This window comes from Mobula birostris, chromosome 8 (genome assembly GCF_030028105.1).
Source record: "Mobula birostris isolate sMobBir1 chromosome 8, sMobBir1.hap1, whole genome shotgun sequence".
Taxonomy (NCBI): Eukaryota; Metazoa; Chordata; class Chondrichthyes; order Myliobatiformes; family Myliobatidae; genus Mobula; species Mobula birostris.
The window spans coordinates 158562723-158577925 of record NC_092377.1 but is presented as its reverse complement, the minus strand read 5'-3'; the positions used below and the strand labels follow the sequence as shown (position 1 = coordinate 158577925).

The window sequence follows — 15203 nt, the reverse complement described above, 5'->3', positions numbered from 1 at the left end:
TGACTCCTGCCAGATTTACAAACTCGCCCATCACTCCCCATTGACAAATACAGTACCTTGTAAAAGTCTTAGGCACCCTAGCTATATATATGGGCCTCAGACTTTTGCACAGTACTGTATATGGCAAGTAAAGTTAATTCTCAATGTTTCAACCTTTCCTATTCATGCATATTTCCAAATGTCTTTTAAATCTTGTTACCGTGTCTGCCTCAACCACTTTCTCCATCATCTCATTCCATATACTGGCCCTCCTCTGCATGAAAAGGTTTCCCCTCGGGTCCTTTGCAAATCTTCCACCCCCACTTTAAGGCTACGTCACCGAGCTGGAAAGGATGCAGAAAAGATTCACGAGGAGGCTACTGGGACACGGGGAGGCTGGATAGGCTAGAACTTTTTCCCTGGAGCGCAGAAGGCTGAGGGTGAGCATTTAGAGTTTTAAAAACAATGAATGGTGTAGATAGGGTGAAGGGTCACAGTCACGAAGTGATGGAAAGGAAAGAATTATAGAGTCATGGAGCACGACCACATTGAAACAGGCCCATCAGCTCATCTAATGACCCTGCCAACCTGTTTTTCTCCCTAGTCCCGTCTACTCGAACCCAGACCATAGCCCTCCCCTCACATCCAGGTACCTATCCAAATTCCTCTTAACTGTTGCAATCGATCCCACATTCACTACATCTGTTGGCAGCTCTTTCCTCACTCGCACCACCCTCTGAGTGAAGAGGTTTCCCCCTCAGGTATCCCTTAAATATTTTACCTTTCACCCTAAATCTATTGTCTCTAGTTCTAGCCTCACACAACCCGAGGGGGTGAAGTCTGCATTCTATCGATCCCCCTCATAATTTGTATAAGATCTCCCCACTTTCACCTATGCTCCAGGGAATGAAGTGCTAACCTTTTCAAACTTTCCCTGTGCTTCGGATCGAATCCTGCATCAGGACACAAGACACAACTTTCTCATTTCCATCTTCCCCTGCCTTCTTATTCTGACTTCTGCTCCATTCCTTCCCAGTCCTGATGAAGGGTGTTGGCCCGACTATTTATACTCATCCGTGGAAGCTACCAGGTTCGCTGAATTCCTCCTGCATTTTGTGTGTCGTGGTCAGGACTATAGATAGGATAGTTTCAGAGGGATATAGACCAAATGGGACGAGCTCAGATAGACATCTTGGTCGGCATGGGTGAATTAGGTCAATGGGCCAGCTTCCCTGCTGTACATGACTAGTATTGTACCAATACAAAGATGGTTTCTGTTTGAAATAATTGGATATCAACAAATGCAATGGTGCGTTCATTTTGAGTGGACTGGAATATAAAAGCAAGGACATGATGCTGAGATCTTAGAAAACATTTTTCAGACCACACTTGGAGTATTGTGAGCAGTTTTGGGCCCTATGTCTAAGAAAGGATGTACTGGTGTTGGAGAGGGTCCAGAGGAGGTTTGTGAGAATGATATCAGGAATGAAAGGATTAATGAGAAACATTTGAGGGCTTGGTGCATGTACTCAGTAGATTTTAGAAGAATGAAGGAGAAGATCTCATTGAAGCCTACTGAATGTTAATAGAGCTAGATAAAGTGTACATGGAGACAATGTTTCCATCAGTAGGAGAGCCTATGACCACAGGGCACAGCCTCAGAACAGAAGGATGTCCCATTATGAGAAGGAATTTATTTAGCTAGAAGGTGGTAAATTTATGGAATTCATTGCCACAGACAGCTGTGGAGGCCAAGTCATTGGGTAAAGAAGAGGTTGATGGATACTTAATTTGTTACAGGCAGAAGATGAAAGAATGGGGTTGGGAGGGAAAGTAAATCAGCTTTGACTGAATGGTGGAGTGGAATTGTTGGGCCAAATGGCTTATTTCTGCTCTACTATCACGTGGTCAAAGACATCAGTGATAGACAATGCATTTCCCTTTCCCTTGCATTGTTCATTAGTTCAATAGTAACATTTAATATCAGATAAGATATACAATAATACAACTTGAAATTCTTGTTCTTCACAGACGTCCACAAAAATGAAGAGTACATCAAAGAATGAGTAACAGTGAAAACATTAGAACCCCCAAACCCCTCTATTCCTTCCCTCCTATACACAAGCAGCAACAACGCATTGACTTACCCCCCCACTGACTTCAGCAGCCTCCACCCACCCAGCAAGCAATAGCAAAGTCCCCGGAAAAGACCATGATCTGCAGTACAGCAAAAAGTATTCGTTCATCGGACAACTCAACGTACCCCTCTCTCTCTCTCTCTCTCCCTCTCTCTCTTTCTCTGTCTCCCTAATAAAGGAGCAGAGAGGTGTCACACGGCGAGAGGGGAGACTGACAAGACAAAAGGAGTTCCGCATATTTCTCTGTATAAACTAGCACCTCGGTGGTCTCACGGTTTTGTTTCTGTGTTGTCCCAGGATGGATTCACACCCTTGGCCGTTGCACTACAGCAGGGGCACGAGAGCGTGGTGGCTCACTTGATAAACCACGGGACGAAGGGGAAGGTGTGCCTGCCTGCCTTGCACATCGCTGCACGGAATGATGACACACGGACTGCAGCTGTCCTCCTGCAGAACGACCCCAACCCTGACGTGCTGTCCAAGGTAAACATTTGCCTGTCCTGATGAAGGGTCTCATTCAGAAATGGCCACTATTTATTCTGCCTGAATTGCTAAGTTCCTCCAGCACATGGCATGTGTCTGCTGGCTGCCTGGAACCCACTGTCAGACAAGTTGTAGAGGTGCAGTACTGTGCAAAAGTCTTAGGCATATATACAGTATATGGTACCTAAGACCTTTACGCAGTATTGTAGTAATTTTATGTATTGCACTGTACTGCAGCCACAAAAAAAACAAATTTCATGACATGTGTTTATCATGACATATGTTTATCATGTGATGATAAACCTGATTCTGATATGGACTGACTCTGTTGTGGGCTGAGTGGGAATGGGGCAGGGAGAGGGAAATCATGGTGGGGAAAAGGTGAAGGGAGAGTGGAGGGAGTGGGAAGCATGAGAGACATTCTGTAATGACCAATAAACCAATTGTTTGGAATCAATTGTCCTTGCCTGGTGTCTCAGGGCTGGCTGTGTCTGCATCCACCCCACCACTCCTGCCCCTGGCACTCCTTCTCTGCCACCTGTCCCACACCCCTCCCATGTCACTCCACCCTCACCATACCCAACATCCTTTGCTCCCTCCAGATTTACAGACTTGCTCTCCGCTCCATGTTGACAAATACCGTATTGGGCAAAAAGACTTAGGCACCCTAGCTGCATATACTGTATGTGCCTAAGACTTTTGCACAGTACTGTAGAAATCCTCATTCAAAAAGGACTTTGTGTTGTTGGATGTGGAGATAATATTGGCCTGAGAGTTCAGAAGTCGAGAATGAGGAACAAATCGTGTGGTTATAGCCATTTTATGACACAGTCATAACAATAAAGTAACAGTAATCAGTTCAGTCTACTGTAAGAACTGAAGAAAGAAGAAAAGGAAGGGACAAGGAAGTTGTGTTGAAAGTTTAAAGTACATTTATTATCAAAGTGCATATATATGTCACCATATACTGTACAACCCTGAGATTCATTTTCTTGTGGACGTACTTAATAAATCTGTAGAATAATAACCATAATAGAACCAATGAAAGACTGCCCTACTTGGGTGTTCAACCAGAGGTCACCTTATACTGAAAACTAACTCAAACCAGACAGATATGGAAATTCCTTGATAAGAGCAGCCTTGAGAATGTCAGTTTACTCTACTTGGCAAAGAACCTGCAAAAAATACAGAATCAGCTACACGACATATTACTAAAAATCCACTGAACATTTACAGACAAACTTGTGATTACCTGAAGCAAGCACAAAGAAAGTGTACAAGAAAAATGGCAATTTAGATCCTCATCCAACAGTGTGCACTGAAAGAATTCGCAGAGCTATAGACCCAGCTTGTACTCTTTCACCCCTCATGTGCTCTCACCTATCACCTGCCAGCTCGTACTCCTTCCCTCTCACCTGGTCTCACCTATCACCTGCCAGCTCGTATTCCTTCCCCTCATCTGATCTCACCTATCACCTGCCAGCTCGTACTCCTTCCCCCTCACCTAGTCTCACCTATCACCTGCCAGTTCGTACTCCTTCCCCTCATCTGGTCTCACCTATCACCTGCCAGCTCATACTCCTTCCCCCTCACCTGGTCTCACCTATCACCTGCCGTCTTGTACTCCTTCCCCCTCACCTGGTCTCAACTATCACCAGCCAGTTCATACTCCTTCCCCTCACCTGGTCTCACCTATCACCTGCCAGCTCGTACTCCTTCCCCCTCACCTGGTCTCACCTATCACCGGCCAGCTCGTACTCTTTCCCCCTCACCTGGTCTCACCTATCACCTGCCAGCTCGTACTCCATCCCCTCATCTGGTCTCACCTATCCCCTGCCATCTTGTACTCCTTCCCCCTCACCTGGTCTCAACTATCACCTGCCAGTTCGTACTCCTTCCCCTCATCTGGTCTCACCTATCACCTGCCAGCTCGTACTCCTTCCCCCTCACCTGGTCTCACCTATCACCTGCCGTCTTGTACTCCTTCCCCCTCACCTGGTCTCAACTATCACCTGCCAGTTCGTACTCCTTCCCCTCATCTGGTCTCACCTATCACCTGCCAGCTCGTACTCCTTCCCCCTCACCTGGTCTCACCTATCACCTGCCAGCTCGTACTCCTTCCCCCTCACCTGGTCTCACCTATCACCTGCCAGCTCGTACTCCTTCCCCCCAACCTGGTCGCACCTATCACCTGCCAGCTCGTACTCCTTCCCCCTCACCTGGTCTCACCTATCACGTGCCAGCTCGTACTCCTTCCCCTCATCTGGTCTCACCTATCACCTGGCGTCTTGTACTCCTTCCCCCTCACCTGGTCTCACCTATCACCTGCCGTCTTGTACTCCTTCCCCCTCACCTGGTCTCAACTATCACCTGCCAGTTCGTACTCCTTCCCCTCACCTGGTCTCACCCATCACCTGCCAGCTCGTACTCTTTCCCTCTCACCTGGTCTCACCTATCACCTGCCAGCTCGTACTCCTTCCCCTCATCTGGTCTCACCTATCACCTGGCGTCTTGTACTCCTTCCCCCTCACCTGGTCTCAACTATCACCTGCCAGCTCGTACTCTTTCCCCCTCACCTGGTCTCACCTATCACCTGCCAGCTCGCACTCCTTTCCCCCACCTGGTCGCACCTATCACCTGCCAGCTCGTACTCCTTCCCCCTCACCTGGTCTCACCTATCACGTGCCAGCTCGTACTCCTTCCCCTCATCTGATCTCACCTATCACCTGGCGTCTTGTACTCCTTCCCCCTCACCTGGTCTCAACTATCACCTGCCAGTTCGTACTCCTTCCCCTCATCTGGTCTCACCTATCACCTGGCATCTTGTACTCCTTCCCCCTCACCTGGTCTCACCTATCACCTGCCGTCTTGTACTCCTTCCCCCTCACCTGGTCTCAACTATCACCTGCCGTCTTGTACTCCTTCCCCCTCACCTGGTCTCAACTATCACCTGCCAGTTCGTACTCCTTCCCCTCATCTGGTCTCACCTATCACCTGCCAGCTCGTACTCCTTCCCCCTCACCTGGTCTCACCTATCACCTGCCAGCTCGTACTCCTTCCCCCTCACCTGGTCTCACCTATCACCTGCCAGCTCGTACTCCTTCCCCCTCACCTGGTCTCACCTATCACCTGCCAGCTCGTACTCTTTCCCCCTCACCTGGTCTCACCTATCACCTGCCAGCTCATACTCCTTCCCCTCATCTGGTCTCACTTATCACCTGCCAGCTCGTACTCCTTCCCCTCATCTGGTCTCACCTATCACCTGCCAGCTCGTACTCCTTCCCCCCACCTGTTTGCACCTATCACCTGCCAGCTCATACTCCTTCCCCCTCACCTGGTCTCACCTATCACGTGCCAGCTCGTACTCCTTCCCCTCATCTGGTCTCACCTATCACCTGGCGTCTTGTACTCCTTCCCCCTCACCTGGTCTCACCTATCACCTGGCGTCTTGTACTCCTTCCCCCTCACCTGGTCTCAACTATCACCTGCCAGCTTGTACTCCTTCCCCCTCACCTGGTCGCACCTATCACCTGCCAGCTTGTACTCCTTCCCCCTCACCTGGTCTCACCTATCACCTGCCCTTTTGTACTCCTTCCCCTCATCTGGTCTCACCTATCACCTGGCGTCTTGTACTCCTTCCCCCTCACCTGGTCTCACCTATCACCTGGCGTCTTGTACTCCTTCCCCCTCACCTGGTCTCAACTATCACCTGCCAGCTTGTACTCCTTCCCCCTCACCTGGTCGCACCTATCACCTGCCAGCTCGTACTCCTTCCCCTTCACCTGGTCTCACCTATCACCTGCCCTTTTGTACTCCTTCCCCCTCACCTGGTCTCACCTATCACCTGCCAGCTCGTACTCCTTCCCCCTCACCTGGTCTCACCTATCACCTGCCCTCTTGTACTCCTTCCCCCTCACCTGGTCTCACCTATCACCTGCCAGCAGGTACACCTCCTCCTCCCCCACAGCTGCTGTCTGTGAAGAGATCATACATTCTGCCCATCACTATGTGGGTTTCTTCCAGGTGCTGCGGTTTCCTCCCGTATTCCAAAGACATATAGATTAGTAGGTTAATTGATGACAGGGGCATAGTTGGGCAGTGTGGCCTTGTGGGCTGGAGGAATCTGTTACTGTGCTGTATCTCTAAACAAATCAAATGAGTTTCCAAGGTTATCTGCAGAGGCAGTGTAAGAGTTAGGAATGGTGTTACCCAATCCTGGTCTCCTGAAGCTTGCACTTTGGGAATTGATGAAGACTTTTTTCAGAACTGGGCTACCATCCTTATTCCCAGTCAAGGAAGTGAGGAAAGCCACGTGAAGAGTAGTGGGGAGGGGCATTGTGGTCTTCATTTGTACTTCCAGAGTACAATGGCATTCTGGTGTGTTAATGGACGATTAAACAAAGGGCTGGGCTAACTAACCCCAATACGAGATGGCCTACGTTTAAAGTGATGGGAGATATTTCAAAGGAGATGTGCTGGGCAAGTTTTTTTAAACAGAGAGTGGTGAGTGCCTGGAAGAGGTGACTATAGCTCATGATAGAGGCAGATATGACAGTGGTGTTTAGGTACCGGTAGGCACATGAATATGCAGAGAGATATGGACCACATGGAGACGGAAAAGATTAGATGTCATTCCCGTAATTAACTTAGCATGAAAATATGAGACAAAGGGCTTATTCCAGTGTCGTACACCAAAGACACTCACAAATTTCTACAGATGTAGATCTGCAGAGTGTTCTAACTGGCTGCATCACCATCTGGTATGGGGGGTGGGGGAGCTACTGCACAGGATCAAAAGAAGCTGCAGAAAGTTATGAACTTAGTCAGCTCCATCATGGGCACTAGTATCCAGGACATCTGTAAGGAGCGATGCCACAAAAAGGTACGTCCATCATTAAAGACCCCCATCACCCAGGATGTGCCCTCTTCTCATTGTCACCACCAGGGACAAGGTACAGGAGCCTGAAGGCACACACTCAACGATTCAGGAACAGCTTCTTCCCCTCTGCCATCCAATTTCTGGCTGAACATTGGACCCATGAGCACCTCCTCACTACTTTTTTATTTCTATTTTATATATATACTTATTATATAAAGCTGCTTCCACAAAGATAACAACTTTCATGACATATGCCAGTGATATTTAACCTGGTTCTGATCTTATATAAGTGTGTGTGTGTGTTAGGAACCCTTTAAGAATTGTGTGTGTGGCACATGGTCTGGCATTTGTTATGCTGTTTGTTGAGTATTGATGGCCTTTAAGAAAAACACGAGAGTTTCTGCAGAAGCTGGAAATATTGAGGAACACACACAAAAAGTGCAGTCTCAGCCTGAAACGCCGACTGTTTATTCCTCTCCATAGATGCCGCCTGACCCATTGAGTTCCTCCAGCATTATGTGTGGGGGCCTTTAAGAAGTGATTTAGAGGCTCTGTCCTTGTTGAAGGTCTTTAGGCAACAGCAACAGCAGAAACACACCCATGATCACCACAGTCAGCCACTTGAAATTATTGATGGTATTGACAATACTCCAATGTGGAAATCTTTTCTGACTCCTGCATTCCTTGTGGTTTGCCTGGACCATCAGCATCCCACAGGATCCACAAGAGCCCATATAACTGCTTCTTTGATGCCAGGTCTACACTCAATTATGGATAAGAGTGCACTCTGGAAAGGATGGGTGAGGCTAATGGGCCATTACATCTAATTGAACACAGATATTTGCTCTAATGCTTTGTTCTGGCAGACTTCGGTAATGACTGGGGTGTCTCTGCTCCTGCAGCCTCACAAGATACTGAGACCTGCTCTCCATTCTCATTTCAGACCGGCTTCACTCCGCTCCACATCGCAGCACACTATGAGAATCTGAACGTGGCTCACATGCTGCTGACCAGAGGGGCCAACGTCAACTTCACTCCCAAGGTAGGTCCTAGTGGGAGGTTTGGCTCTCTGCTGTCTGTGTGGTATTCCTCGGACTTCTCATTGCCCCACCACCACCCCTCCCCCTCCCTGGCTGCTGCCCTTCATTGGGTGGCACAATATTGTTAAGTTTTACAGTGCCAGCTATGAGGATTCAATTCCCATTGCTGCTTGTAATGAGCTGAACACTCTGCCTGCGGTGGCGTGGGTTTCCTCTGGGTGCTCCGGTTTCCTCCCACATTCCAGACACATGGGTTTGTAGCTCGTGGGCATGCTGTGTTGGTGCTGGGAGAACGCCTTGGACGGTGTTGGTTGTTGAAGCAAAAGACACATTTCACTCTGTTGCGATGTTTAATGTGACAAATAGTGCGAATCTTTAAAAAAAATCTACAAACCAGGGAAACCTGGGCATCCAGTGCCAAAGCCTTTCCCAGTCCCCATGGCAAGGAAAGGCAAACCTGACGTTGTGAACCATCTGCACCTCCGGAAAGGGTGTGGTTGCCTCAGACCGAAGCACCTTCCTGCAGTTCACAATAGCACAGAAAACAGTTAAAACCGTGAATCCGGTCGAGTGTATGACCTGACAGGCAACATTCACAATTTGTCAACAAAGGTGAATGTTTTTTTTAAGAAAACCTCCTGGAATGTAAATTCACACAACTCTGATGGAGGAGTCATCTTGTTCTTTGAACTCAGAGCTGGCTTGTGCAAGTCCTCGTCCCACCTTCAATAAAGCTACAGGGTCTGTCCCAGACCCAACTCCATTTGAGTGTTTCCACAAACTTACCGAATCTCTGTGGTACCTTTAAAGAGCATCTCTCACCCCCATCTGTATCTGTACGCTACAGTTTTGGATGTGGAGTGTTAAACCTGCTACCTGAACAAGCAAAGCATCCAAGACTGTTCCTGGCCCAGGTGATGAACACCTTTGTGTGATTGATGGAGACTATGTCTGCACTGCCAATTAGGTGGAACACCCTGGCACCCATTTCATGTCTCCAGCTCAGGCATCACTCCACCGTTTCTCAGCCATTGCATGTGATTGGGGTGGGGGGTGTGGTTTGAGGTGGTGAGGCTTGTGCAGAATTGGGAACTGCATTGCATACAGTTGTGGATCCTTCATTACTACCAGGAGGAAATTCAAAACTGGGCAACATGGCGATATGATTTAAATTCATGACCATAATTCCTGTTGCAAAGGTTTTCTCCTCGTAAGACCATAAGTCATTGGAGCAGAATTAGGCCATTGGGCCCATTGAGTCTGATCCGCCATTGAGTCATGGTCGATTTACTATCCCTCTCAACCCTATTCTCCTGCCTGCTCCCTGTAACCTTTGATGCCCTTACTAAGAGTACTCCCTATCTACATACCACCAATCAACCTCTGCTTTAAATATATCCAATGACTTATCCTCCACAGCTATCTGTGGCAACGAATTCCACAAATTCACCACCCTCTGGCTAAAGAAATTCCCCTTTGTCTCTGTTCTAAAGGGACGTCCCTGTATTCTGAAGCTGTAGACTCACCTACTGATGGAAATATCTTCTGCATGTCCTCTCTATCTAGGTTTTTTAATACTTGACTTATTTTACTGAGATATCCCCCTCATTCTCTAAACCCCAGAGAGTACAGGCCCAGAGCCATCAAACACTCCTCATACGTTAACTCTTTCATTCTTGGGATCATTCTCATGAACCTCCTCTGGAAACTCTCCATTGTTGGCATAGACAATGGAGAGCTGAAGGGCTGTATGACTCTATAACCCTATCTATTTTTTAATATTTTTTTCTTCATTGTGTTCAGAATGGAATCACAGCACTACACATTGCCTCCCGAAGAGGGAACACAAATATGGTTAGGTTCCTGCTGGATCGTGAAGCTCAGATTGATGCACGGACAAAGGTAAGTGCAATTAGGGGCTGACCTCTAAGGAACAAAGGCACCTCTCAATGATAGTATGCACTATTCAAACTTTCCAGAAGTGGATGAAAGGGAAAAGCATCTAAATTAAACATTGGGATCTCAGATATGAAATTAATAAGCAGAGTAAGGAAAAGAAGGCTTTGAACACATCCTTTATCATTTTAGAAGGCAGTTAGAGCAGGAAGACGACAAAATGTGACAACTTCATATAAATTGGACTGATCACATGATCACAAGAAGTTAGCAGGAGATTAGAAAGTTGATGGAATGAAAACCTTTACTGCTTTGCAATGTACAGTGTAAAGCTTGGGAAGTTTTGATGCAACTTTACAGTTGCCATAAGATCATACTTACACTCCCAACGTACTATGTTGTTAGGAGGAAGAAACACAAGAGACAGCAGATGCTGGAATCTGGAGCAATAAGTGACCTGCTGGAGGAACTCAACAGGTCAAATAGCATCATGGGGGGGGGAGGTGAAAGAATTGTCAATTCTTGGTGTTGAGACCTTGCAGAACCCTGCAGGGTTTCAGTGAGAGACATTGACAATTCCTCCCCCACCACCTCAATAATTGCTTGAGCGTTTGAGTTCCTCCTGCAGATTGTTTGCTATTAATACATAATTAAGTTCTGCTATAAATTATATACATAATTCCTTTTAATTTCACATTGCTGAATCATTTAAGGAAGAGGTTTTAACCTCTTGACTTTCCTAGTCTCCATTGCTAGTTGAAAATGGCATTATAACATCAAGGCTCTATTCACTTCCATAGGTAGAGGACCAAACAGGGAGAGCTTAGTATTATTATCATAGGGCCATTAGGAGCTGTTCAAACAGTCATCATCATCATCATCATCATCATCATCATCATTATGTGCCGTGTCGTATGATGTAGATGGGCATGATCTTCCGCCTGTCCCTAATCTGCGAGGGATTGCTGCCTGTGGGAAAGACACCCCTCACACTGCTGTTCCTGTTCCTTCCTTTATTCATGACCATAAAGTACAGAAGTGGTTTGCCATTGCCTTCTTCTGGACAGCCTTTACAAGACGGGTGACCCCAGCCACGATCAATACTCTCAGAGATCGTCTGCCTGGCATCAGTGGTCGCATAACCAGGACTTGTGATATGCACCACCCGCTCCCATGACTTCACATGACCCTGATTGTTGGGGCTAAGCAGGTGCTACACCTTGCCCAAGGGTGACCTGCAGGCTAGAAGAGGGAAGGAGCACCTCACACCTCCTTTGGTATAGTTGTATCTCCATCCCGCCACCCCGCTACTGTTCAATCAGTACGTAGGATTAACGTGGGAGCCTATGGGTGCACAAGCCTAAGACGGCATGTGCAGAAAATTTGTTTTAGTGCTGCCCCTCAATTCTATAAGCCCCACCCATTATAAAAAGACAAATAATGATTATTTTTACTGCTTAGTGAAGCAGCAAATGATTTTTTTACAACCCGAGAAATGTGAGATGTTTTCATAGGAATCACCCCATGGTGGTTTGGCGCCACCTAGATGGTTGTGAGAACATGTGATACTGGGTGATACGTTTTGAAATCCTTGCAGGCCTGATGTTCACATCAGAATCTGGATAGCAAACAGCTATAGTAATAGTTGTCTTTAGAAATATGGTTATTACTCAATTGTCCTTAAAAGATTAATATTAATAATTTTTGAACAGGTTTTCTAAAATGCTTCATTGATTTTAATCTATCTCTGTTATATTTTAATTGACAATAAAACAATGAATACATATAAATACACAACAGGACTCATTTTCTTAAAAAAGGTCCATAATTATCGTTACTAAATTCATCAATCAGTGATAACACTGGACAACAATTTTTTCAAGTGTTGCTTTCTCAGAAATTATTTTTTTGCTTATGATAGACCAGTTGAAGCTGAAGCAAATATAATTTCAAACTACTTGTATCACATAGGAATTTTGGAGAAACAAGAAATTAACTTTTACTGAATATAAGTGTTTAACTGCATAATAGTGCTGATACTTTGCAGTTGTTCAATGAAGCTAAAAATGTTTTGTTGACGATTTTCATTTGTGCTCAGTGTCTGAGGCTTCTTGCTTAAGTATCCAACAATAATCACCCAGCTTTGATGGATTCCAGTTGCCCTGATTCTGTTTCTCCATGACCGCAATGTCCTGGTGAAACCTTTCACCGTGCTCACCACTGACAACACCACGATTGGCAGGGAAGAAATCTAAATGCGAATGTAGAAAATCAATCTTTAGTAACATGTTGCACTTCATGGTCTTGTATGCTTGAAAACCATGTTGTCAACCAGCTGCACATAGTTTGATGCTCTGTAGTTGCCTAGAAAATTTTCAACAACATCCTTGAATGCCTGCCATGTGATTTTCTCTGGTCCCACTCAAAGTTCTTTTGATTTGCCTATCATTGATGATCCATTTGATTTGTGGACCAAAAATCTTGGCATAAATTATTCTGACTTAAGTTATGAATTGAAATAACAAATATAGTGATTTTTTAAAAATAGTGTGTGATAGAGAAGTTTTGTCGTGATTTTCATGATCAGCAGCCCAAAATCCACAAGATAGACCCAAAAGTATTCAGGAAGCAAAATCTTTATTGTTCAGTGTAATCTCTACTCAAAATTACCATGGCACACAAGAGAATATTTGAGAAAATTATCAGCAATTTGGGCACTGCTTTTCAAAAAGGTTTGCCACCCCTTAACTAAACTATACTGTGTTGAAAAAGAAGAGTGAGGAAGTCTTGGCACTGTAGATTAGCTTGCTTGATGTCTGGAGATGACAAAAGAATAAAATTTTTGGTCAAGGGTGTAATGAGTTGCGCAGGTAATGGAGTCACAGTGCCAGAAACCCAAGCTCAGTCCTGACCTACATGTGATTTGCATATACTCCCGTGACTTCATGGGTTAATTCCCGCATGCCAAAGACAGCTGGATTGATAACTTAGTTGACCACTGTAAATTACCCCTGGTCTGTGGGTGGGAGAATAGTCATAGTCATACTTTATTAATCCCGGGGGAAATTGGTTTTCGTTACAGTTGCTCCATAAACAATAAATAGTAATAGAACCATAAATAGTTAAATAGTAATATGTAAATTATGCCAGTAAATTATGCAATAAGTCCAGGACCAGCCTAATGGCTCAGGATGTCTGACCCTCCAAGGGAGGAGTTGTAAAGTTTGATGACCACAGGCAGAAATGACTTCCTATGATGCTCTGTGCTGCATCTTGGTGGAATGAGTCTCTGGCTGAATGTAATCCTGTGCTCACCCAGTACATTATGTAGTGGATGGGAGACATTGACCAAGATGGCATGCAACCTAGACAGCATCCTCTTTTCAGACACCACCGTGAGAGAGTCCAGTTCCATCCCCACAACATCACTGGCCTTACGAATGAGTTTGTTGGTTCTGTTGGTGTCTGCCACCCTCAGCCTGCTGCCCCAGCACACAACAGCAAACATGATAGCACTGGCCACCACAGACTCGTAGAACATCCTCAGCATCGTCCGGCAGATGTTAATGGACCTCAGTCTCCTCAGGAAATAGAGACAGCTCTGACCCTTCTTGTAGACAGCCTCACTGTTCTTTGACCAGTCCAGTTTATTGTCAATTCGTATCCCCACGTATTTGTAATCCTCCACCATGTCCACACTGACCCCTTGGATGGAAACGGGTTACCGGTACCTTAGCTCTCCTCAGGTCTACCACCAGCTCCTTAGTCTTTTTCATATTAAGCTGCAGATAATTCTGCTCACACCATGTGACAAAGTTTCCTACCGTAGCCCTGTACTCAGCCTCATCTCCCTTGCTGATGCATCCAACTATGGCAGAGTCATCCAAAAACTTCTGAAGATGACAAGACTCTGTGCAGTAGTTGAAGTCCGAGGTGTAAATGGTGAAGAGAAAGGGAGACAAGACAGTCCCCTGTGGAGCCCCAGTGCTGCTGATCACTCTGTCAGACACACAGTGTTGCAAGCACACGTACTGTGGTCTGCCAGTCAGGTAATCAAGAATCCATGATACCAGGGAAGCATCCACCTGCATCGCTGTCAGCTTCTCTCCCAGCAGAGCAGGGCGGATGGTGTTGAGCGCACTGGAGAAGTCAAAAACATGACCCTCACAGTGCTCGCTGGCTTGTTCAGATGGGCGTAGACATGGTTCAGCAGGTAGACAATGGCATCCTCAACTAATCAGGGCTGGTAGGCGAACTGGAGGGGATCTAAGTGTGGCCTGACCATAGGCCGGAGCAGCTCCAGAACAACTCTCTCCAGGGTCTTCTTGATGTGGGAGGTCAACGCCACTGGTCTGTAGTCATTGAGGCCACTGGGGCGCAGCGTCTTCGGCACAAGGACGAGGCAGGACGTCTTCCACAATACAGGAATCCTCCGGAGCCTCAGGCTCAAGTTGAATACATGGCAAAGTACTCCACATGGCTGAGGGGCACAGGCTTTGAGCACCCTGGTACTGACACCATCCGGTCCTGCAGCCTTGCTTGAGTTGAGACGTTTCAGCAGTCTTCTCGCCTGTAAAGCTGTGAAGCACACCGTGGTGGTTTCGTGTGGGGGAGGGGTATAGTCATGAGAGCAGGGTGGGGGACGGTGAGGAGGGGTAGGAGGGGAGAGTGGAATATGTGTTGGTTGAGGGCCAACAACAGATGACTCATATGGGGGATGGGCAGGGGCCACACTGTCAAATCTGTTAAAGAACAGATTAAGTTCGTTGGCCCTGTCCACACTGCCTT

The 15203-nt window shown here is 46.5% G+C and overlaps 1 protein-coding gene across 8 annotated transcripts in view; it reads left to right on the top strand.

Annotated features, from left to right (window-relative positions):
• LOC140201862 (ankyrin-1-like) overlaps nt 1-15203 on the top strand; it is a 302101-nt gene that overhangs the window by 129718 nt on the left and 157180 nt on the right. For all 8 annotated transcript variants that reach the window (XM_072266606.1, XM_072266608.1, XM_072266605.1 and 5 more), the window contains 3 exons: nt 2415-2600; nt 8423-8521; nt 10323-10421. In XM_072266606.1, the coding sequence (XP_072122707.1) occupies nt 2415-2600; nt 8423-8521; nt 10323-10421 (384 nt within the window). The remainder of the gene's footprint in view (nt 1-2414; nt 2601-8422; nt 8522-10322; nt 10422-15203) is intronic.